The sequence below is a fragment of the Phoxinus phoxinus genome (assembly GCF_949152265.1).
Source record: "Phoxinus phoxinus genome assembly, chromosome: 25".
In the NCBI taxonomy this organism is placed as follows: Eukaryota; Metazoa; Chordata; class Actinopteri; order Cypriniformes; family Leuciscidae; genus Phoxinus; species Phoxinus phoxinus.
The window spans coordinates 10,119,458-10,144,198 of record NC_136900.1 but is presented as its reverse complement, the minus strand read 5'-3'; the positions used below and the strand labels follow the sequence as shown (position 1 = coordinate 10,144,198).

Sequence of the window (24,741 nt, the reverse complement as noted above, 5' to 3'; positions counted from 1 at the left end):
GTCTGTCCTAAGGCATTTATTAGTTTCAGCCTGATGAGGGGAAAACAGTTCCCAAAACTACTGTATCTGAACTCTCACACATGTGGGCTTTTCTGTGTGATCTCCTTTTGATAACTAATGCAAGTAATGTAATAGTTTCACTTCCATTGATCCTCCCCTGAAACTGTTTGGAGGCCCGCCACACACTTTGAAAACCCCTGAGTTAGATTATCAACGGCTAACTAGGGCTATTTAGTGAATTTACAACACCAGACAAAAACGAACTTGAACCAGATTAACTTTTATTAGTGTCATGTTATTTAAAGATGTACTCAGGCCATGGCTGCACGCTCACAATGTTGTGTTTTTCATCCTTAGACAGCGTTGGTGCAGTTCCTACATATGGCGCTTTTCCACTGCACGGCTCGGTACGGCACAGGCACGCTTTAGTGCTTTTCCACTGCATGGTACGGTACGGCTCGGTACAGCACGCTTTGGCGCATTTCCACTGCATGGTACGGTACGGCTCGGTACGGCACAGCACGCTTTGGCGCATTTCCACTGCATGGTACGGTACGGAACGGCTCGCTTTAAATGGTACCACCTCTGTTGAGGTTCCAAGCGTACCATACCGAAACTAAATGTGACGTGAAAACACTGCAGATCACTGATTGGTCAGACAGAATCGTCACTTCTGCATTGTATTTCGTCTCGTGTCGCATTGTATTTGCGACACGAGACACTAAACCCGCTAGATGTAAATAGCCAGACAACAGACAACGCGGTAGCACCTGTTTTTAGAGTATTTACTTGACAAAAGAGGTAAAAAAAAAATCAAACAAGAAATGGCTGAATCGTGGTCAGTGGACGAGGTGCAGACGTTCCTCTCGTTGGTTGCCGAGGAGTGCTGGATGGGGCAACACGGAATGAAAAAGTGTTCCAAGAAGTAGCACAGCTCTTAGCCGCACACGGCTACCACCGGACCTACAAACTTAAAAAAAATAAAAAGTGACTACCGAGCCAGTAGAGGCGGCAACTATTAACGATCAGTTCCACCCACTTTGAAGCGGTACTAACTGCAGTGGAAAAGCAACCGAGCTAAAGCGAACCGAACCGTGCCGTACCGAGTCGAGTCGTACCACGCAGTGGAAAAGTGAAGCGAGCCGAACCGCTCCGAGCTGAACCGCTCCGAGCTGAACCGAGCCGTACCATGCAGCGGAAAAGCACCAATAGACACATGTCTGTGCATGGTAGCTGGTGCTTTCTACATGTGCAGTTCCCCCCCACACATTGTAATGCTTTGCACTGGCAATGCACAAGCTCCAAGACACTTTTTGGTGCTGGTGGAAATGTCATCCAATGAACTGCATAGAATTCCCCCTCGATCCTCCATCCATGCTGCATTGGGGGAGGTATGCCTGGCAGGCTTTGCAAACTTCTCCTGTAGAACAGAGGAATAGAAAATATTTTGGTATATATTCCAGTATGAATAGGATGAATTGTCAGGTAGACAAATATGACAAAGAATGTGTTTATCAAAGGTGGTTACTTTTAATCTAGTAATCTCACTGTTTAGATTTGTAAGAATACCATGTAATGTCTTTGTTTCAAATAAAACATTCCTTTAAAAAAATGACTTTTGTGTTCAATTCATTGTCAACCTTACACTATTCACTGTAATCTTATATTGAATATGCTTTTTGGCCTTGTTAAATCTCCAGCTTTTCAATAATTTTTTTAAGATAAAGTGTTCAAAAATATACATGAATAAAAAATCACTTTGTGTAGTTAAGATTCATTGGTAGTGTGAGGTTTATTTAACATACTTTCTTAAACTAACTACAATACACACATACATAGCCAAAGTTACATGATCAATACACAATTATTTTAATAGAAAATTTGCAGAATTTATGGATTTGATACATACCTTCAGTATCTTTGGCTGCCATTTCTCTCCTCCTATATGCTCTTGCAATGTGATCATTATTGGTGAAGAGCATGTAGCATTCCCTATGGAAGCCCACATTAACTGGCACATCTTGGGCTCTCCAGGTTTCTGTTAAATTGAATGTTGCGGTGTCTTTTTCAGCTATTAAACTCTCAGCAGTGTTGAGGTTAACCCATTTCTGGGCACACTGAACAAATGATGCCCAACTTGTTTGAGAAAATAAGGTTATTGGGCTTTTTGCCCTAGAAGCAACATGTATACAGCACTTCATATTGTCGCACACCGGCTGTCAATCGCGTCCCGCTTTGTTGTTATGCGGTCTATGTAAATTTCTATGTATGTCACGGGTGATCAATAACCTTAGAGATCTTCTGACGGTAAGTGCACAATGTATAGTATAGCTCGTGTAGACAAAAAGTATATAAAGACTATTTAAATCGCAGGATTTCGTTATAAAGAGAGCAAAGTTACTGTATCAAATATGTTGGTTGTCAGGGAGACGTGACAGGTTGTCAAGGAGACGGGTGATTTGTTTACGTTTTCTGGCGCTACGATTTAGTAGTTCTACAAATTTGCCCGTTTAAAAATGTAAGAGTTTAAATCGATATCTTCATAAAATGTGCACACATCAACGTTGGAAACAATGATTACACTACTTATAAGAATTTTTACATTCCATCTGTAAACAAATCACTTAGTTCCTTGGCAGGGATCTGTGAAATTCACAATTTCGGGGTCCGGCCCACGGCCTATAAACCTCAATAACATTTTCATTATTGTTTAGCCACTTTAATTCTGCCAATACTAACTAATAACAATTAATTAGTAGGCCTAATTTAATTTAAGTGGCCTAAATGTGATTCATATTAAACTCATGTTATTTTCATTGTGTGAATTCAATTGTGAAAGTTTTTTGTCTGCATGTAAACGTAAATCACGAAATCTTCAATGGTCTTCAATGCCACTGCAACAACAACAAAAAAAAAACCGTTTAAACCGTTACTTTGATGCGCGACTCGCGTGACGTCAGCTGATGGACTAGTCGGAGGATCGACGGAAATATCTTCGGTAAGACAAAAATAAAATAGAAAAATAACTATAAACCTTATTCATATCTGTGATAATAATATGAGTGTTGTGTGTCATAATAAGCTTTAACTTTGAGCTCATTATGTGACTCTTCTATCGACAGTATAATCGCAAATTTGATTGATTCAGAACACAGAAAAAAGGTAAGAACAAGAACAATTTGAGGTTTATATTTGTTTGATTTTTTTTACCTCTACCCCCTCATTTTTATTTTAATAACAATATATAGTAATAAAATGTATTAGTTGGCTGGATAAGGCCTAAGCTACAATCTTTTAAATTATTTACATAAGTGGTTCTTAACTAAACTCATTACTAGCTAATTAACGTTATTCAGTTTCATTTAAATTTCTAGTTAAAATAAAGAAATATATAAAACTAAATTAAAGATTTTAATCAAACTCCCTAGTGTTATTTTTGCGCAATTCCTAAGGAAAAACACCCCATAGCGCCATCTAAAGTACAACCATAACCGCTTTGAACACAAAAAACGGCATAACGTTATATATGTACACAATTGGTTGTATTACAAAATGTTTAGGGATAGTTCACCCAAAAATGAACATTCTGTCATCAGTTACTCAAATGGTCAAACATATATTTGGGTGAACTAACTACATTTATAACATTAATATCTTAGTCTAACCTGATAATCTTGACAAATGATAGGCCTATATAATTTTAAAGCTTTTAGACTTTAGTTTTCATTTGGGGACTGATTTTCAAAAGAAATTAGAGCAATAGATAAATAGCTATATATATTCTTCATTTGTGATACAATGCCAAACTTGAGTGTGCTCTGAAGTATTCAAGATTTGTAACAATTTAAGTAGGTCATTTTTAAGTTAATGCTCAATAAGTGAGACAGACAGTTAACAGGTAAAACAGCTTTTTATTTTCACAAACTTTGAAAATAAAAAGTTGTTAAACTCCGCAAAACACTGGCACTTCAGGACTAGAGATCTGACAAAGAAATCTTTTGTATTTTGGGTTTGTACGGTTGCTTTTGAATACCTGAGGGTCAAATTGAGCCACGGACAACAAGATCGTATAAAATTTCTGTATGCACATTTAACAACACTAATCAGCGTGTTGAAACTTTACAAAATTGAATTGTATTCCAGATAGATTGAAAATAAATGATAGCTAATTCTTACCATTATGTGGCTGACAAAATATTTTTTTTTGTACTGAAATATTAATATGTCACAAAATTGTAAGAAAAAAACATAGGTTAACTTATATTTCCGATAACTCAATCAAAATGGGTAAAATTATCCCGCAACAGTACATAAGGGTTAAAAAAAGAAAATGTATCATCAGCTTTAAAAGAGAATAAAATCAGTACAAACTAAAAATTTCTAAAATTTAAATAATAAATTGTCTCCTGTGTTGTGAGTTGTGACAAACATACAAAATAACACTTATTTCAAATCTTTTTCTATAGGACTTCGTTTGGAATTTCACATGGGTCAATCGCAACAATCTCACAGAACATTGCTCAAACAGTGTGGCCAGCATATTATCAGCTGCCAAAATTCCCTTTGGCCATTCAAAAAAAACTTGATGAGGAGAGCAGTGATTTTTGTTCTTCAACAGGACGGAGCAAATGGAGATCGAAAATAATTCAGACGCTGTTTGATCAGATGTCCTCATATACGTGGTAATTATATAGCATAATTAATAGCATAAATTTAGAGCACAATTTGGAGGACAATTTTTATTCTCTCTCTCTTTTTTTCCCCAGGTATCCAACAAGTGAACAGTACAACAGGGTGTGTTTAGCCCTTGTTACTAAATACCAATTCTTGAGAGACCGGACAGGAAAGGGATATGTAAGAACATGACAAAAGAGTTTTTCAATTTCATAAACCCTTTAAAATTCTTTCATATTGTTATCTTGAAGTTTATACATGTTTAATTAATAGTGTTATTTTTAAATTTAAGGAGTCATGGCATGAGATTCTAAAGAACAAATTCAAGAAAGAAAGATCACCCTTGGTTGACATTGAGGAGATAAATAAAGTTCGCAGCAGATTCGGGAAAGCAAAAAACCAGATGATTTCTCAGAGCACCCAACAGACATGTATCACCAAAAATGTAACTAATAAAGAGGTATGCCAAATGATACAACACCTTAATGCATATTTACAGTAATGAATGACTTTATTTTATTTTTTTAGACTGAGGATCTATCTGTTGTCCAAGACATGCACCAAAAGAGACAAAGGTCTGAAGAGGTAAGAGTCACAAATAATCTTCAGGATTTAAGAACCGGTGTGTTATTTAATAATAGCATACCTATAAGTATGTTTTTTGTGGAAAGAGTGAATCAGGAGAAGATGCACACAGCATAGGGATCCACGTGGAGAAAATGAGAACGGAATGCATGAAGAGGACACCGAATATCCGTCTTTTACAAGACTGCATGGCACGGACCAGGAATGAGAGGACAGACTATATGAAACATCACTCCACAAAAGAAACACTTTCACGTTATCCAGCCCTTAAAATCCCTGCAATTGTGAGTAGAATTATATTCCAAATTATGACTTCAAAGCAATTAACATTTGCACATTTTAACATTTTGGTTAATATTTTTTTCCTTAATAGCTTGTTTTGGAGTTTGAAAGCATACTTGATGCAAACATTGAAAAGAACATTCTGAATAATCTTGCCTTGGTGGCACAGAAAGTTATTGATGAGTGCCACAGAAGAGAAGTCGGAGTGGATATTTGTGCCGAGTTGGCTGAAGCGAAAAAAACCCACATTGATTTGGCACACAAAGGTAATGCTTATGAATGAAAATGTAATTAATCTGTTTTTATGGATAGTAAATACAATTTACAATTAACACTAACATATAATACCCATATTTTTTTTTTTTTACATTTAAGGTCTCTCAATGGCTGCTGCTGTCCTGCTGCTTCCACTTTTATTCAAGGAGAGTCCAAGATCTCTATATCTTATCAATGAGGTACAGTACCATTATTTGTTTTTTTATGCCCCATCTCTTTGAATGTGGCAGGTTCCACTATAGAGTGGTGCAGGACGTCAAAACCAAAAAATTTTCTCACTGAAATCCACTTGTAATAGTATTATTAAAACCAAAACATTAATTCGTTTTATGACTATATTCTGACTAAAACAACATTCGGCAAATTTCACCAGGTATAATGTTACAAAGTCACAGATTTCTTAATGACCAATTCTTTTTTTTTACTTTTTGAAAATGTGTGAAAAAATTATAATCATAAATGGTATTTTAACTGTTATATATCATTATACCTTATATATCATTATCCTTTCTTTGTTTAGGAACCCCGTACACCGAACCCTGTGCTGTACATAAAGGGACGTGCCTTGGTTGAAGAGTCTCTCCTAGAAATATTGATGGAAGGGGAGAAGGTCTGTGAAGTGGATGATCTGACCATGGCTCTTACTGTTCTGATGGCAATACACTTCATCTTTAACATTGAGTATGCTGCAAAGATGAAAAATACCCTGACATTTGTTGAAAAGTTTTTAATGTGCCATAACGCAGAAACCAAAATACCACCCACAGTGATTAAAATGGCCAATTTTTTGTTTGACTGAATGTGTGTGTGTGTGTGTGTGTGTGTGTGTATGTGTGTGTGTGTGTGTGTGTGTGTGTGTGTGTGTGTGTGTGTGTGTGTGTGTGTGTGTGTGTGTGTGTGTGTGTGTGTGTGTGTGTGTGTAAATACATGATGTAAATGTAATGGGTTGTTGTGAACATTATATTTTTCCCTAAATATTCTGAATATATAAATATCTAATATAATAATATGAGTCTAATGTATTAATAATCTAATGTATGAGTGTATGGGTGGGTAAATACATGATGTAAATACATTAATGGGTTAATACTATTTATTGTGAATATTGAGTTGCATTCTGTTAGTTTTTTTCATGAAATATAATATTCTATAAGCTTTAATTGTACTTTCTGTCCTGTGTTAAAATTTGTATATGCCTTATTTGTATATGAAATAAATACATATTTCAAGAAGAATAATAGGTTGTGTCTGTGATCTATGTTGTAAAATGGGATTAAAGTTGTAATGTATAATAATAATAATAATAATAATAATACAAAGGTTCAAAATGGAACCCATGCGGTTCATTAATACACCTTTAAGTTAAGGTTCCAATTAGAACCTTTTCAAAAAGGTTCAAAAATGAACCTTTAAGGTTCCCCCACAGTTGCAATTTCCAGGAACCTCAAAAGGTTCCTTTTTGAACCTTTTCTTCTTAGAGTGTAGGGAGTCCCATTGTCAATATGGCAGAAAAACTCCCAGAATGCACCTTCTATAAAAACAGTCATCACTTACTCACTATTTACTTGCCAGCGATGTCATTAGGTCTTCTTAAATCTTAAAAAAGTGGAGATGAAGGAAGACAAAACGCACTATTCTGAATGGATTCGTTTTCTACACTATATTTGCATCCACAATGTATAGGCTAGGCAAAACCTGACCCACGTGAAAAATAGGTGGGCTTGATGGCTTTCACTCTGAACTTGTTCTTTGATTCTGAAATACTGATCCAGGAACTGTGAGAGATTACAGCTGATTATCTTTGCTAAATGGACCACACACACACAGACAGACGAGTCATCGCACACGCGCTAATCAGTTCAAGATACGAATAAGCTCATAGACGAAGACCTGATCGCACTCGCACATATTCAGACTTACTGTATAGTCCACAACAGAAGAACAGACACACATCTGCTTTCTTCTTTCCTCTCCCCCTCCCCACGGCTCAACCTCTCATTCGCTTTCTCTCTCTGTAGTGGTTTGAGAAAGTTCCAGACATTCCTGAAAGGATTCCGCTCGGCAGCAGCCAGTCAGCAATGAATTCCCGAATAGCAGGACAACGGCTAAAAATAGAGACGAGGACGATTTGATGAAAGAAGTCTTGCAAAAAATACTCTGGCGGTACCATGGTAGGAAATGATTATCATATCCATAGTAGAACCATAGAGATTACAAAGTTCTAAGTAAAACAAAAGAAAAAAAAAGAAGTTATACTCTTATTTACAAAAAAGATACCGGTAATACCACAATATTCCAAATACACTTTTTTTGGCACTACTGTGAATGTACCCTTACAAAAAGTACTGTGGCTGTCAGATAGCTTACTATGGTTGAAATAGACCATGGTACTGAAAATAATAGGCTACTATAATATATATTTTTTAAATACTTTTAATACTGAATGATTACCATTCATAGATGGTATTTAAACTGCACTCCAGGTAATTCAACAAACAGCACCATGGTAGCTACATGTCCAGACATATACCTTTACAAAAAGTACTGTGGCGGTACCATGGTACAGTGATAGAATCAGATGGTTATACTATGGTACTTTGAAATATATGCTACCATCGTACTCAAAATAATACAACTTACTATGTTAAATGGTATTCTGGTACTTCTAAAAATGCCATGGTATGTCCCAAAAACATGGTAAAAGCATACATTTTGTCATTATGCTGAATGATTACCACATTTATATACCAATGTATGTACATGGTACTCCAAGGTAATTCAATGACCCTGGTTACTATGTCAAAAAACTACTATAACCTTAGTACTTTAAACTATATTACTTTAAAACATAGGCCATATATACCATGGCACTGAAAATAATGCCATGTGCTATGGTACAGTATTTACATGGTTATTTTAAGAATACCATGGTACATGTCCAAAAACCATGTAGCATGGCTTTTTGATGTAATCCTGAATAATTATATATTTAGTACAATTGTGTATACATAAATCATGTACTGTATCATGGTTTTTATTGTACTCCATGATTCTTCCAAGAATACCATGGCAGTATGATGGTAGTTTTTGTGTTACATTATCATAATATTACCATCTGATACAATCAATGATCAATTGTACTTCTACAGTACCTTTGTTGTAAGTTCTAGCATGTGTCTGGTTGGCTGTAATTCAGTTTCTGAGCTCCTGCTGTGTTTTAACCAGCGCTGTAAATGCTCAGTGAGGAGTATCACACCACCAAAATATTCACAGGAAGACATCTCTATCCCAGGATAAACTCCTGTCACTCAACTCAAGAGCTCTTTCCTCTGCAACTCTTTTAGTACCCATCGAGTGTTGTGTTCAGAACGTCTGTGGACGTTAGGGCAGATCTTCTTTGGATGTTGGGAAGCCTTAATTTCCTCCATCCAACCACTTGTGCTCCATCTTTTGATATCCGTCTTAAAGCTGCGGGAAAAACTCACTGATGCATAGCTTAATTTCTCTCGTTGGTGGAGGAAGAAAGAGTTTTTGGAACATCTGCTCTCTTTTCAAGAAGGAATGGAAACAGATTTAAAGCAAACATTTGGGGTTGCAGCTGTGTTTTATTTGAGTCATTGATTCAGTAGAATGACAGATAGGCATTAAAAATGGCTATGCAGTTCAACGAACTGATTCGGAGTGACAGATTTGTTTACAAAACTGTGAATCAGTTCACTTGTAGAGTTTAAAATCATTAAATTTAGCATAGTGTTTACTCTACAAATGCAATGTGATTCTATGTGGTTGGTTTGAATGATTAGATCAATATGCGTCACCAAAACAGAGCATTTTTATAAATTTTTAGTGCTGTTTACTTGTGATTGGGATGATAATATGGGGTCATTAAAATACATTTCATAGGCCAAATAAATATATGAAGTAGATAATCTACTCTTTGTTTCTGAATGCATCGCCCAGCTACAACTCAGGGCTATTTTCTTTGATTAAATCTCCTTTTATCCTTCTTTCCATTCCTCTCGCTTTCTCTTATGCAGCTTCCTTCAAATAAACTTTAACGTCTGAATCTGAGAGAGGAAAATCGTTTATGCCGAGAGCAGTTTGGAAACGGTCTGTGAGTGGAATCTTTGAGATTTTATTTGTGGGAAAGCGCTAAAGAAACTGCTGATGGATTCTACATGCCGTAGATTTAAAGCCGAAGCCGAGAGCGTTTGGCATGTGAAGACTCTAGTTAACCTTCATTCAGGCGGGATTACAAGCGCGGCCTGATTTCAGCCCAGCCCATGATAAACGGGGAAATAGAGAGAGTCAGCCATAGGAAAATAAGATGTGTGACTGTAAAAACTATAGGATTCTGTTCTTTAAGAGCTCACTAAAGCCTCAGAACACCAAGAACCTGGACTGAGGTGGTTTTATGTGTCCCACACCTCTTTCTTTTCATCCCTTGTTCATAGTGGAACCATCTCTCAATTTGCTTTTTCATTTTCATTTAAAACGTCCATATTGTGTTGTCTCAGTGAAGTTGAGTATTCATTTAGAAATGATGGATGATTTCATCCATCAGGATTTGATTGGATCATGAAAAGTGGGCTATAATATTTCCCCTGCTATAATATAATATTAGGGCAAAAAATATAAATACAAAAAAATAAGGCGACCTTGAGTGCCCAGAAAGGCGCCAAATAAATAAAATGTATTATTATGTATTATTATTATAAATGTTTGACTTTTTTTCTTCTTTAAAAAAAAAGAACATTCCAAAATCATAATTTTTTTCCACAGGAAAATCAATTTAATATATTTTTGTTCAATAATATTTGATTATATAATATATTATTTAGAATTTTGAGGGGATTTTACGATAATATGCAATATTTATACAATTTGTATGAGCTATTTTTTCCATTACAATTAATATATATATATTTTTTAATATTTTATATTAAAATAGAGTGAAGGCTTTTAACGTTTCTGAATCCTGTCCATGATTTTTTTGTGTGTGTTCACATAGCTAATGCAACAAAATTCAACAAGTGTCATCCCATTCCGATGAAGCGAAAAATTAAAAAATGTAAAACTTAAAAAATGTTGGCCAGTTCCGACCAAAGAGGCCTAGAGGGTTAAAAGGGAGAATCCACACGATATTAAAGGAATCATACATATTAAAGCACAAGATAAACCAAGCTGAATGTGCAACGGTAATGAAGAATGCTGGAGACAGCGCCCACTGGCTGTTTGGAGGTTGCATAAAAGGCTCACGCCACAAAATAGACAGACAGAAGCAGCAGCGGTGACCCGACTGAGGAGGGAATAGAAAGAGTGATGGGGTTCAAGGACACTCCGCTGAAAGCCAGTAGGGTCTCCGTGGTGGTCTCTACCTGTCACAGTTAAAGGTTTATGATGCCAGATTTGGCCCTTGTGGTTCACAGCTCTTGTAAAAAATCTGTGAGGTCACCTCTCTACAAACACACACAGTCTTTATCTCTTTTCCATGAGGTTACAAAACACACACATGCATAATTGCTCTCGCTCAACATATCTCTGACTATCCTGAGTGTTTGCATCTGACATACCCCCGGTTTCACAGACAAGGCTTAAACCTAGACTAAAATGCATGTTTGAGCTGTTTTTACTGAAAACAACTTGCACTGACATATCTTAACATATGTCAGTGCCATTGTTTTGTCTCAGGATGCACACCAGTATTTGAACTAAGGCATAATCCTGGCTAAATCTAAGCCCAGTCTGTGAAACCGGGCCAAAGTCTAATAAATGGGCTGGGCTCAGCAATTTAAATTATAATAGTTAACGATCGGATCAAAGGGGATTGAAGCCGATTGTGACTCTCTGAAATACATTATTTTATGCAGTAAAAGTCAATTTTAAACTCTTTCTGCAGGTTACATCGTTCCACCAGTAGGTGTCGACAAGTGACTGTATGAGTGAGTCATTGAATAGTTAATTCAACTGATTTATTTAACAACACCATGCATTAGGTGTGTTCGACTTGAAGCGGCGCTGATCAGACCGATCAGTGTATGACATCAAAGTACAGCGAAAACAATTCGAAAGCATACAGAGCCGTCTGCTCTCTAAACGCTCTCTTGGTGCTGTGATGTCATACATCGTTTGGTCTGCAAAACGCCACTTCAAGTCGAACACACCTAGGCTGCGTCCAAAAACTTTGGCAGACTTCAGACAGACTTCTAATCTACATTAATCCAGATACATTTGAAAACGGCGTTTTCGTTTAAAAACACTCTCCGTCCACACTAGCGTTTTCAGGCATTTTCCGACGTTTCAGTGTGGATGAGAAACTTCTAAATTCCCCTTACTGCGCATGCGGGAACCCTCACAAAAGCTCACTGAGATGATACAGATGGAAAAATAAATAATAAAGTTATCGCGCAATTCTTCTACCAGGATCATTTTATTTAGCAAAATATCTCACCATTCACTGGTGCGTCCAGGTCGCACTCAGTCACCATATGTTTGGTCTAAAACGCAACTGCTCTCCTGTATTGCCGCAAGGACAGCAAATGTGAGTACATTTTCTGACTTCTTTGCAGGACTGTGATATGAAGAGTGTGCAAAGTAACATATTTTAGCAACAGTGTAAAAGTGAATAGCACGTAACAGGCTCAATACCGGTAAACATGAATATCTATTGGTACAACATGGATCAAATGACTAAACTTACATCATCGTTTTCAAATACCTCCGGCTTCACAGTCCACACTACAACGTGAAAACTGAGTTTTAAAATGTATCCGCTTTTAGCGTTTTCCCAAAGCTACGTTGTCGTTGACTTAAAATGGCATCTCAGTGTGGACGGAAGGCCAAAACGGAGAGAAAAATATACGTTTTCAAATGAAAACATATTAGTGTGGACTGTGGACATGGCCTAAGGCAGTGTCACGGTTTAATGATCTACAGCAAAATAGAGAAAGCTTTGGTGAAAACTAGGCTGTTATAGTAATTTCTTGCTAGAAATTACATCAAAGTAAAACTGTCAAAAAACGTTAATTTACACACACTGACCACCAACCACAACTTTCAGATGCCAACGGAATGGATTGTGGGATATCAAAGGCAGTGAAGGATACATACACAAGATGAATAGCGATCAGATGAAGGTGTCTTGGGAGACTGGAAGTGAATCGAACATTGGATTCGGACGTGCATTGATGCCTTCATACCTTGTAATGCGTCCTCCGAAGGCAGCATTTCTAAATAGGGACAGCCCGATTGATTTATTAAATCATTCATTCAACATTTTCGTTCAACAACACTAATCTAATCATGAATCATTCATTCATAAAGGCAGAAAACGGTTTTGTTCTGAATGAGTTGTTGCACGAATCAGTTGAATGAATGATTCAGTGATTATTTAATTCAGCTGAGTGTCTGAACACTGATTTATTCAGGAAAAGAGTGGCTGCGTTTATGAATGAATCATTGAATAATTTATTCAACCAATTAGTTCAACAACACGGAATCATTTAGGAACGCCATTACTCGCGTGTTGTATGGAAATGCAGAATTATAATTGATTCTGCTTTGGCTTCATTTGAAACTATTACGAAGGAGAAATGAACAAAGCAACTGGCAATGTGTTGACAAGATCACTCACAATCGTTCCGAATATCATGGATTCGTTGGATTTGTGTGATTCAGCAGCCTATTTTCCCCTAGTGTGAGCGCGTGAGAAAAGCTATGAGAGGGAAAGTTTAAGATACCATCTTCCTTAGCTGTCACGAAGAGAGGAAAACTCCTGATATCAAAGCTAAATTGGCCTTTTTGACGGATGGCCGTCTGGCCCCCTTTTCTCTTAAAAGGGAGGGATTTATACTCTTTACTCTTCTGTAAAACAGCAGTGACATTTTGCTGGGAAAACAAATGAAGAGATAGTCTTTTGAAAAGCAATCCCTCTCTCAGCGGTCTGACCCCCCTGTCGCTCGGGCAGGCTGATGAAAGATCCCCTCCTCCTTCCCCTCCTTCCATCGCACGCAACTCTCGGGAAAACCTGAGAGGAGGAGAACAGGGTCAGGAAGACAGATGGAAGGAGGGGGTGAGACAAGAGAGGACAGGAGATGCAGAACGAAGGAATGAGATAAGGAGCGAGATGTTCTCAAGATAAATATAAACAAGCAGGTGACCAACTCAAATGTTTTTCATGTGCGCCATAGCGTTAACAAACGGTACTGCAAAATGAATGATCAACCCGATTTCAAACAGCCCCAGAATGTAAGTTTCATACAGTGATATTTTGATTAGGTTATTGATTAAATAAAAAAATGAAAAAATTAGGTTTACTGAAATGTATAAAGTAACCAAATATTAAAAACATTAGTAAAACAACAGTAAAAATTATATATCAATAAGTTATGACAACATACTTTTACATTTATTTTGAACTAAAAAATAAGCAAAAATAAACAAACTAAACACTAAACAAAATAAGTTTGAAACTTTTTTAAGTTATACAAGAGTCAACTCAATATTTTAAGTCAGTTTAATGTAATTTAAGTTGAAATGACTTAAACATCCAAGTTGATTGTACTTAAATTTGTTCAAGGCAGACACTTTTTTTTACATTATTAAAAAGTATATAATAATAAAAAAGTTTTTCTATGTTACAATGTCATTCATACATAAACAAATAAAAAATACCTACCAAATACCTACCTACCTACCTACCAAATAAATCAATAATTTGACACAAAATATTGATTTAAAGAGGAGTTTATTGATTTAAAAAACGATTTTATTGCTTCCGCTAAAGAACACCGTGTCCATGGCAACGCTCTGTTTTTATCCTTAGCAGCGTGTGTTATCAAGAAATAACAAGCCGCAGTCTACATTAGAATTCAACCAAGCCATGTAATAAATGTGTAGGCCTACTGTATATATATATACTAGTACATTTTTTCAATTGATTGAAAAGTTCATTTCTATCCAGCTGGAGGTTCCTGGAGGTTCAAGCGTTGTTTCTCCACAGACGGTCTGAATGAAGGCGTGGATCTCGTCCAGCTCTGGTTCTCCGTTGATTTATGCTGGTCTCTATCAAAACATGAGTGCTGAGAGCTTTTGGGCTTGTCTTCGCGAGCACCTGCAGGCTGCTTTCTGCCTCTTTAAGTCTTTGAGAAGTTAAATGTTTAAGCATTTTAGTCATGAAAACATCAAAGCTGGTAATGAAGGGCTTCTCGCTCTTCAAACAGCCATCAATCGCACGGTAATCATAATCCTGCGAGTGTGCTGAGCGGCAGAGATTAACACACTGCCTCACATTCCTTACAGCTGACCTCACCCTCTCTGACTTTACCTTACAAAACACAAACTCACAGCTCTGTATCTCTCTCTCAGTGTTATGATCTCAACCTGAGGCATCAGATTAGCAGCAGAGATGTTAGCTCTGGTCCAGAACTTAGTGAGCATCTTAACTAGACAGCATTTTAGGCAGCATAGACATACACCAACATTTATCAATGTACATGCCTTATACTTAACCAAAAATCTAAATGAATATATTAATTCTCAGAAGAGTCGGATGAAATGAAATGCATCTTTATATGAAGTACTGACACCTGCACCATATTCACTAAAACCTTTTTTTTGGAGTAGCTACTTTTTGACTTGTTGCTTTGTCTGATTGTTTGAAGGATGATGAAGCCAGTTGATGAAGAAATAAGCATGTTGTAAATGTACTAAAGAGTTTACGTTACATTACGGATTTGTTAAAACTGCTTGGATTATGTTCTTATTTTTTACTTGTACAGAAAGTCTACATCAAGAGGTAGAGGAGCTAGCTGGCACTGAAAACACTCAATGCTCAGGTCAGTCTTCTTCACACAGAGAGAAGCGGGTCTGAGGCCATGAGATGGTGAAGTCTTTGTTTACGAGAGGATTCTGTGGCCATCAAGTGCAGAACTGCCTAAAACCATCGGTTATCCTCTGTGAAGTTTCCCAAACAACTCTTCTAAACATCACAACCGTGAGATAGTTGAGGAAGGATTCTTTTGGCTTTTTTAGCCCTTTCTCAACCAAGGGATAAAGTCCTATACGTAAAAAAACACATATTTAGGAGGTGGTAAATCAATAAACAATATATAATATTGTTATTTATAATTGTTGCACTGGACTTTGATTCCTGTTGGAGGTACTGTATGGGTCAAAATAATCCTTCCTCAACTATCTCACGGTTGTGATGTTTACTTTTATGGGACATAATATCTGAGTTGTTACAGTAGAGCTGTTTGGAAAGTAGAAAATAAGAACATAACAAATCAGTAATGTATTGTAAACTCTTACATTTACAACACGCCTATTTTGGGTATATATTCTAGACTGTCATGCTGTGAAGTTCGCACAAAAGAATTTCATCACCTGTTTTGTGACAATAAAGTGCTTTGATTTGAATTGGTCACGTCTTTTGTTCATGTACACACCAATCCTGATATGACCTTATGTATCTTTGTAGGAGATTTGTTTGTCTCCACCCAGTGCTAGTTGACTTTATTTAAATTTTATTGAAACAGTTGAATTAAATATCAAATAATTTATGCTTATTTCTTCATAGAAAATAATTACTGAGGCAGATTTATCATTTATTAACTTTTTTTGACATGGCCATAAGTCAAACAGACAGAATTACAATGATTTCTAAACTTTTGAGGCTGTGATCTTTAATTAGCACTAATAATCTGTTACAAATATAATTAATTTATCAAGATTTTATTTTTAGCTAATTTTAAAGTGTAAGGTTCACTTTATTTCCTTGTTGTTGTGAAACTGTTTCTCACTGAGTCATAGCAGCTCTTTCTTCCAAATCATCCATCATGGTTCCCTCATCTAAAAGCACATGAACTATAAATGAGTAAGATGAGTAAATCAAAAACATGCCATTATAGTTAAAATAAGTAAGAAAATGATCTTACCTCTTTGCGTTGGCAGACTGCAGAAAAGATCCAAAAAATATCAACATAGTTGATGAAAATTTCTCAAGATTAAATATACTTTTTACGTTCTTAAACTTAAAAGCTGTTATATAAAATATTAACAACTACTGTACATTAAAAATATATATATTTATTTTGAACATACACTTTTGGACACAAATAAATATGAAATATTAAATGCATACCTTTGTGGAATAGATACTGGTTCTAGCTGCATACCAATGCATATAATACATTTATAAATGAATATCTAATTGATTTCTGTCATTTGCCTACCCCCAGGAGTCTGAGTGCAAAATGCAGACAGTTATTCATCAAAGGATGGTATTTCCCATCATAATCCATAGCATCATCAGCCAAGTCATATAAATTCTCAGGAATATCCATCTTTGGCCGGAGGACACGGTACGGCTTGTTTGCAATGAAGCTCTTCACACTTTTCATGTTCACTGTGCCAGATTGACTGTTTGATGAAAAACTTGTGACTCGATCACACAATGTTGAGTTCTCAGGAGCTATCAGAAACAACGGAGCTTTTATAAACATATTTATACACATTTTTATCCCCATGACATAAAAGTGATATCTTACTCAAAGTTAATAAAGTAAAAAGATTACCTGTAAACTCAATGACAAATTTTCCACAGTAAATCCCAACATGGTAAGGTGACGCAGATACAGAGGCATTTATTTTTCTAATAAGAAGGTCTCCAGTTCTAATCTTAACTGGTAGTTTTATAGGTATGCCTTTGGCATTTTCATATTCTTCTTCAACGTCAAATTTCTTGTTGGTTCCTTTTAGTAAGAGTTCAATATGATTTCAAGAAAGCATTGCAGCACTTAAAGATGGATTTCTCTTCAAGACTCACTGTCCTTCTCCATAAAACGATCTCGTTTGTGGAAGCAACGACCTATAGTTACGTTTAAAAAAAACCCCAGCTCTTTTATGAAGTCATCTCTCGCAAAAGCTCACTTTACTGTCTGTCTTTCACTCTCAACTTTTCCTTTCCTATTTTTCTGAACTGTAATCCGTAATTCATTTACACATATTTTTGCTCTTTTTCTTTCTCTTCTTCATCATGGCATTCTTTTAAAAACTCAAACTCAAATTTTGACCAATTCTGTCAGAAATAGTATTAACAGGGAACTTGAACTCAAAGTTGAACTTGACCTGTGCAAGCAGCTCTTACTTCCAAATCATCTGCTGATTTCCTCATCTAAAAGAACACCAAATATAAATCAAGAAGATGAATGACTCAAAATAGTTCAAATAATTAAAGAAAATGATCTTACCTCTTTGCTCTTGCAAGCTGCAGAAGAGATCAGAAGTTCATCAATAGGTGATTTTTTTGTGTTCAAATTTCTTGACAACACCTGCAGAGTTTCTGTCAGCTTCTTTTCTGTTCTTCTGCATCTATTTCCTGTTTTAGTTTTTGACTTAGAAATGAGGCCATGCAAAGCCCACAGGTTCAGTAAGGTTCAGTGTGTGTTTTTTGCAGGGGGTTTTGGCTATTTGAATGTTCTTCTTCAAAGAACCCCTTTTTCCCCAACGATATAAAAATACCCTTTGTGCAAAGTAAAGAACCTTTATTTTTATGTTTTGTGCAAAAATGCTATGTTCCCTCGTGCTATATGTTGATGGGACGGATAAGAAATACAATATTAATTATTACTGTAAATGTGTAGGTAAATCTTATTTCCCCTTTAGTCTGGGTCACATTAGGTGATCAAAGTTAATAAAGAATTATACGAATTGCAGATTTTGTTTTTGTATTGCTCCTTCCAAACCAGTTTTTCTTGATGTGTATGCATGTATGTAACACAGTTTAACCACAGAAACGGTGCATGTAGATGAGAATGGACATCTCAACAAGAACATTTTGCATGTGGTTGGAATGCGAGTAAAGGTGCCTTAAAAGCATATAATGTGTGCTATGCGGTAACATGTTGTGTCTTCCCCCACCAGAAACCGATAATGTCAAAACAGTTGTGTTTCACTTCTGTTCATAGACAACTATTTTGTAATTCTATGATGTGCAATGACATAATTGTAAGTGTTTATTAAAAGGCAAGTATTTATTCAGAATGTCTAAACCACAGTTTGTTTTTAATGCAATTAATACAGAACACTAAGCTTTTATGTAGGCCTACATATAATATATAAATGCTTAAAGTCTGATTTTTGGTTTATAGTCAGGTCATAAAAAGCACACAAAAATAATTAGTATTAAAGGGGTCATGACATGAGAAACCAAATTTGCCTTGATCTTTTGGTATATAAGAGGTCTTTGTACCATTAAAACGTCCTGCAAGTTTCATAGCTTAAGACGTCCTCCCCATTATAAACGAATCATTTATTTAATCAAGCTCTAAATACAGCTCGTTCTGGATCCATGGTAAGAAGTGACGTCACGGTACGAAGTGACGTACCAGCGTTTGCATAATGACCGCCTCCAGCAGAAGACAGTTACGCTTAAAGCGCAAGACAACTACGCTCATTTCGTATCGCTGCGCGCCTCACAAGTGTTCAGTCGACGGACAGCGAGTGGGTCTGTGTACAGGGAAATTACGACGCCGCAGATGTGCTGTTCCTGGCTGTGGACAAACAACATCTTTGAATACGCTGCGAAAGATCCAGACGTCAGGGAAAAATGGATGCACTTTATTTTTTGCGGACGTCTCAGTCACGACAGTGTTAGTTTAAGCGTTTGTTCTGTACATCTGAAGGATGACTGTTTTGAGACTGTTTTGAGCTTTGCCAGAAAACTGTTGCTCAAAGATAAGTCCGTGCCGTCTATTCTGGGCTCAACAACGACGACGCAAACTGTAAGTAATGTATTTAAAACTTTAAACTACTTTTTAAATACGCTGAAAGATCCAGTCGTCAGGGAAAAATGGATGCACTTTATTTTTTGCGGACGTCCCAGTCACGGCAGTGTTCTATACATTTAAGGATGACTGTTTTGAGGAAAAAATCCCAATATGATGCTTGGCTTTGCCAGAAAACTGTTGCTCAAAGATAAGTCCGTGCCGACTATGGGCTCAACATCGACGACGCAAACGTACTTTTTACCATGGCTAATATAAACACATTTGTATAAGAGAATCTTGAAAATATGTCGCCTTTCTAGTAGGCCTACATGTGATAGAAAATTAAAAATGTTGCCTTTATCAATGCTGCATCTTCTAAGATGGCCTGTCTGTGCATGCATTTTTGTCCGTGGTACACCCTATCATTTCATTGGAATTAGTTAAATAATGTTAAACTGTTAGCAAATGAAGCTATTGGATAATTATGCAACAATAATCCGTTGTCAAGTGTCTCGGGTTAATTTTTTTTTATTAATTCAAAATAGTTTCACTTTCCATGTGGACACGGGGCTGATCCAGTCTTCGTTGTTGTGGTGATGGTTCATTTTCCTCTGATTCCGGCTCAAACATAATAAGGTTTTATCATTGCAAGAGCCATCGCTTCGCATGCATCACCCGCTATTAAACAGTTACGCCGAATCCGCAAACGTTCTGGCTGGGGGCGTTAATATTGATGCATAGGCACTGACGTTAGCCAATCATATCAGTGGGCGTTAACACTGAACTCTTAAAGGGGAAACACCCCCAAAACAGACTGTTTGAATCAGAGGATGAGAAACAGGGTGGGAAAAGGTCATAAATCACTACATTTTAAAAGTTTTTGGTAAAAAAAACTATAGTAATACTATAATTGCACCTAAGGGAACATAATAATAAAATAAAAAAAACCATGTCATGACCCCTTTAAAACGTCACAAGTAAACAGTCTTGTGTAAAATGAAAGTAAGAGCTTACTAGCAAATAGGAAGTAAAATCCAAAGCCTGCATGTCGAGGCAACATTTTATACTGCGTCTTTTTTGTGTATGACTCATTAACGGCTCCCCTCTCGTTTGTGACGGACTCTGCATAACAAGATTAAACTCAAAGGTAATAATTATTTATCTATATCTATATCTAAATATTTATCAATTGTTAGGTTTACTATGCCTTATTCTACCAGTCCCTTAAGGCTACCTAAACATAACAACTACCTATATTAATAAGCAGTAATTAGTTTATTGAGGCAAAAGTCTGAGTTAATAGTTAGTTAGTGCAATTTATACGCGAAAATTAGTTTTTACGTGTACCCTATATATGATACGCAGTCTTCGCAATATTCTTAAAAATATAATTCAACACACATAGTTATTTGTTCTTAAACAGTTAATTTACTATATATTTACATAAACACTGCTGCTATATAGCTAAGAATTAACTATCAGTTAATTGTGATTGTTATAATCTAGAGAGTAAAATGTAGTATGTTGTTTTAGACACAAATGACTTCCATGGAGGAGTTTGATATCTTAATGTCTGGCACCCACAATAACTTTAACACGATTTTGGACAGTAAAGGTGGGATTTCTGAATCTGACATATCAAATCTTAAAGAAGGTGATCTGATTCTAAGGCCCATGGAAATCAAAGGCCCATTCTATCATGTTGGGATTTACTGTGAAAAAAGTGAAGTCGTTGATTTTGCAGGTAAGTATCACACTTGGATTACCTCACTTGCATATTTGAAGAAAATATACTGTTTTACTTTCGTAAAATTTTTGACGACCATGTATTTGATCATATTATGGTGTACAGATCTACATATTCATATATAATTTTTTTAGCTAAATTAAACACTCCACAGACAGGGCTGACAGGATTGATGAGCGCCTCCACAGCATATGTGAATGGTGTGTAAAGTAGGTGTGAAGAATTTTATCAAAGAAAATCCATGCCGTGTTCTCCGTTCGAGCTCTGGCGTCAGCTCTGGCTTCTCTGATAGAGTTATGGCAGCCATGAACTCAGAACCAAAGTACAATGCTTTGACAAATAACTGTCTGCATTTCGCAATGAATCTGTTGGGGGTAAGCAAATAACACATTTTAACATCTTACTCTCATAACGACTATGTTCATTTATAAAAAAATATTAACTGAAACTTTTGTTTCTCTCCACAGAAATAAACATCTCTTCAATGGTATTCTACAACATCAGTGCCTTTGAAAATTAAATATATTCACTTTTAATATTTGAGTCAGTAGATCTACAGTAAAGGTTCTTGTTATTTTTTAAAAACAAATCCTCATCAACTGGGTCACATCTGTGTGTGATATGAGATGATCTCCACTATTGCTATTACTACTTGGTGTAACAGTTATGCTCGGTTTTGGTTTCATTTTCATTGTGAGTCCCTGTTTTGCCTGCATTCGTTATTTAGTTATCTTTGTTAAAAAGGAACTAAACTATTATTTTGACCTTCTTCGTCAACCTTCATCTTCGGACCCATAACGTGACACTTGGGGTTGTGTTTTTTTTCTACAAATAAACCTGCATGTCTGCTCTATTTGTCCAACAAATTATTGTTGAGGAGAGGTGTGCTATTACTTTTGTGGTCTTTGTTTGGTGGACAATAAAATGAGAAATATAATAAAAGACCTATTGCAAGACAGACTTGTGTCATATCTAAAGACCAAAGTCACAGTTACAGGTTTAGAAATGACTTCCTCATATTCTAACAGTAATGGCCCACAACAGGTTTCACAACTTTTTTCAGATACATGCATTGCTTCTGAAGAAAATGCGAAAAACAGCTAATCTTACATTAACATCTCTATTTTTTTGTAGCTACACTGTTATGGTGGCAAACATACATTTTCCCCATTGACAAGCATTTAAAAGTAATTGTGTATTTTGGCTAAATAAAAAGATTCCAAGCAACATGTAAATTGTAAGTATTTTGTAATATTTCTATAGGTAATATAAGTTGTGTGAGCTTATTATTAGATTGAAAGATCTGGAAAAAAACATACATTTACCCGCCCATAGACCTCCCCTCGAAGAAATCAGGACAGAACTGGTTGAAAGTGGACAAAACACCAGGTGTAAACAGGAATGTGTCTCCTCGTCTACTTGTGATCCGATCGATGCAAACTCATCTTAATACCACAGGTGTAAATAGGGCCAAATTCAGGTTGATAGCTTGAGTGTGAATTTGAAGTGGTCAGGCCCCACAGGTCTATAGTATGATTTGAAATGTAAAGCAATTCAAAAATGGTAATTGCATTAAGGTAAAAGGTCCACAAAATTACAACGTTCTAAAACATGATAATTCCTTTATTTCAGACCTCTTGAAAGGATTTTATACATGTCGACCATCAAAACACTTTTATTTGAGACTAATGCAGATATTTTCCTGCTGTACACTAAATGTCTTTAATAAGAGGGGCGTCAAAATATGCTGAACTAATGAAACTGATTTCTGTTTCTCTGAGTCATTCTTGGTAACAGCACAGATGTGAGTTCCTCCTCCTCTCCAATCCATCATAAAATCATTCACCACCACCAAACCTTACACACATTCACACGCAAATCCACCCACAGACCCTCATTTGGATTCACTTTTTTTGATTGCAACCAGGAATGACTGGCACGTCCACAGACACACCCGTCGAGACGCTTCAAGCCGCAGCTCGCTGGTCCTTTTATCTCAAGAGTGTGTGTTTTATATCTCCTCTCCTCTTCACCGCATCAGCGGTATTCATTGCATCCAGACACGGTCAGATTGGATCCTACCAAACCCGATGCCCCGGGGTGCCACAGAAAGACCAAATACCAGCAGATTCCTTGGCGAATCACTGCCAGGAGACACTTTAACCCTTCAGAGAGATCTGAATAAAGTTTAGCTTTGTAGTGAGGCCTATTGCTTTCAGGTTCCTGTGCAGCATGTATAGGCCTCAAAGGGAAAGTGTTTTATTTCCAGGTTTGCATTATTCCCGAATGTTTCCAGGGGGAAGAATCAGAGAAAATGGTTTCAGGATTCCAGATTTTAACCCCTTGGGCAGTGCGGTTAAGAAAAGGATGGATTTCCTTATATATACCACGGCGAGGCCGCCTGGTTATTTCCGTAGTGCTCCTCATGGGAATTGTGAGCTGAATTTTTATTCTTTTGTTTTGGCTGGAATTTCAAAGCACAAACATGTGGTAGTCATTCCAGCACGGGCTCGGAAGTTCACTGTCCTAATAATGGGCAGTTAAAGACAAACAAACCCCTAGAGTAATGAAAGAAACCAGCCGTCTACTTAAACCGGGGGCCAAGATTCATTTCCCGGTCAGGACGGAGAATTAGTGGAGCTGACAACCATCAGATTATCATCAGTTTATTTGATATTTAGCAATTTGACAGAGATATGAAAGATAAATTTGATTGAAAAATATGATAAGAAAAACAGATTCCCCTTTGAAGAAGAAAAAAGTGGCAAAGTGTGTAGGCCTACTGTAGACCTCAAAATATTGCATGTTTTTTTTTTTGTGTGTGAATGGCATCCTATTATGTTGGAAATAAATCCAGTTAATTCACTTTTTTTTAAGAATTATGTGAAAAAAATAAATTTCTACCATTTTTGCACCATTTGGCATATCAAGACATTTTCATAACCCCCTCGTCTTCTGCCATATAAAATAAGCCTACTTTTGAAATAGCGTGAAATAATATTTAATAATCTAAAAAATATTGTGGCAATCAGGTGAAAAACAGTGTCTTTTTGAGGACATATGTCATCTTGCTTTTTCTTTCTGATTCTTTTTCTGGATCGTGCCAAAAGGTTAACGGTCTTGCGCATGCGCATTGCTCCTCATGCAGTGTTTACCACCTGCGCCACTTGAATCTTCCAGTGACAGTGAATATTAATTTGCTGAGTTATGAGCCTACAGTCTAGCCTGGGTTTCCCCATACTGCCTTTGCGCAGCGTGATTTTATTCACTAGTCTCAACGAGAATTGGGTCTGGCGTTAGCCAGCAAATCGGGGCAATAATCTGAGTAAAAGTTGTGTAGTGAATTCCAGCCTTTAGTGCAATCCACAAACTGGTCAGTGACTCAAAAAACACACCACGCAACCAGTG

The 24,741-nt window shown here is 36.5% G+C and overlaps 1 protein-coding gene and 2 long non-coding RNA genes across 5 annotated transcripts in view; 2 read left to right on the top strand and 1 right to left on the bottom strand.

Moving 5' to 3' along the window:
* Positions 1-2,714: 2,714 nt before the first annotated feature.
* LOC306994106 (sterile alpha motif domain-containing protein 3-like) overlaps positions 2,715-24,741 on the top strand; it is a 186,046-nt gene continuing 164,019 nt past the window's right edge. The window contains exons 1-10 of one of the 3 annotated variants that reach the window (XM_079604431.1): positions 2,715-2,998; positions 3,123-3,162; positions 4,467-4,682; positions 4,767-4,854; positions 4,967-5,119; positions 5,203-5,259; positions 5,346-5,543; positions 5,633-5,807; positions 5,917-5,996; positions 6,338-7,078. In XM_079604431.1, coding sequence (XP_079460557.1) covers positions 4,666-4,682; positions 4,767-4,854; positions 4,967-5,119; positions 5,203-5,259; positions 5,346-5,543; positions 5,633-5,807; positions 5,917-5,996; positions 6,338-6,616 — 1,047 coding nt within the window. In that variant the 5' untranslated portion in view covers positions 2,715-2,998; positions 3,123-3,162; positions 4,467-4,665 and the 3' untranslated portion in view covers positions 6,617-7,078. Of the gene's footprint in view, positions 3,163-4,466; positions 4,683-4,766; positions 4,855-4,966; positions 5,120-5,202; positions 5,260-5,345; positions 5,544-5,632; positions 5,808-5,916; positions 5,997-6,337; positions 7,079-24,741 lie in introns of those variants that run through there. The other 2 variants (XM_079604430.1, XM_079604429.1) reach the window with 2 other exon arrangements.
* LOC306994001 lies at positions 14,512-18,168 on the bottom strand. Its single transcript, XR_013796588.1, has 3 exons — positions 18,069-18,168; positions 17,394-17,992; positions 14,512-17,290 (listed from the first exon to the last, which is right to left on the bottom strand). It is a non-coding gene; the product is annotated as an uncharacterized lncRNA (long non-coding RNA).
* LOC306993932 lies at positions 20,588-22,290 on the top strand. Its single transcript, XR_013796574.1, has 4 exons — positions 20,588-20,733; positions 21,202-21,330; positions 21,468-21,707; positions 21,801-22,290. It is a non-coding gene; the product is annotated as an uncharacterized lncRNA (long non-coding RNA).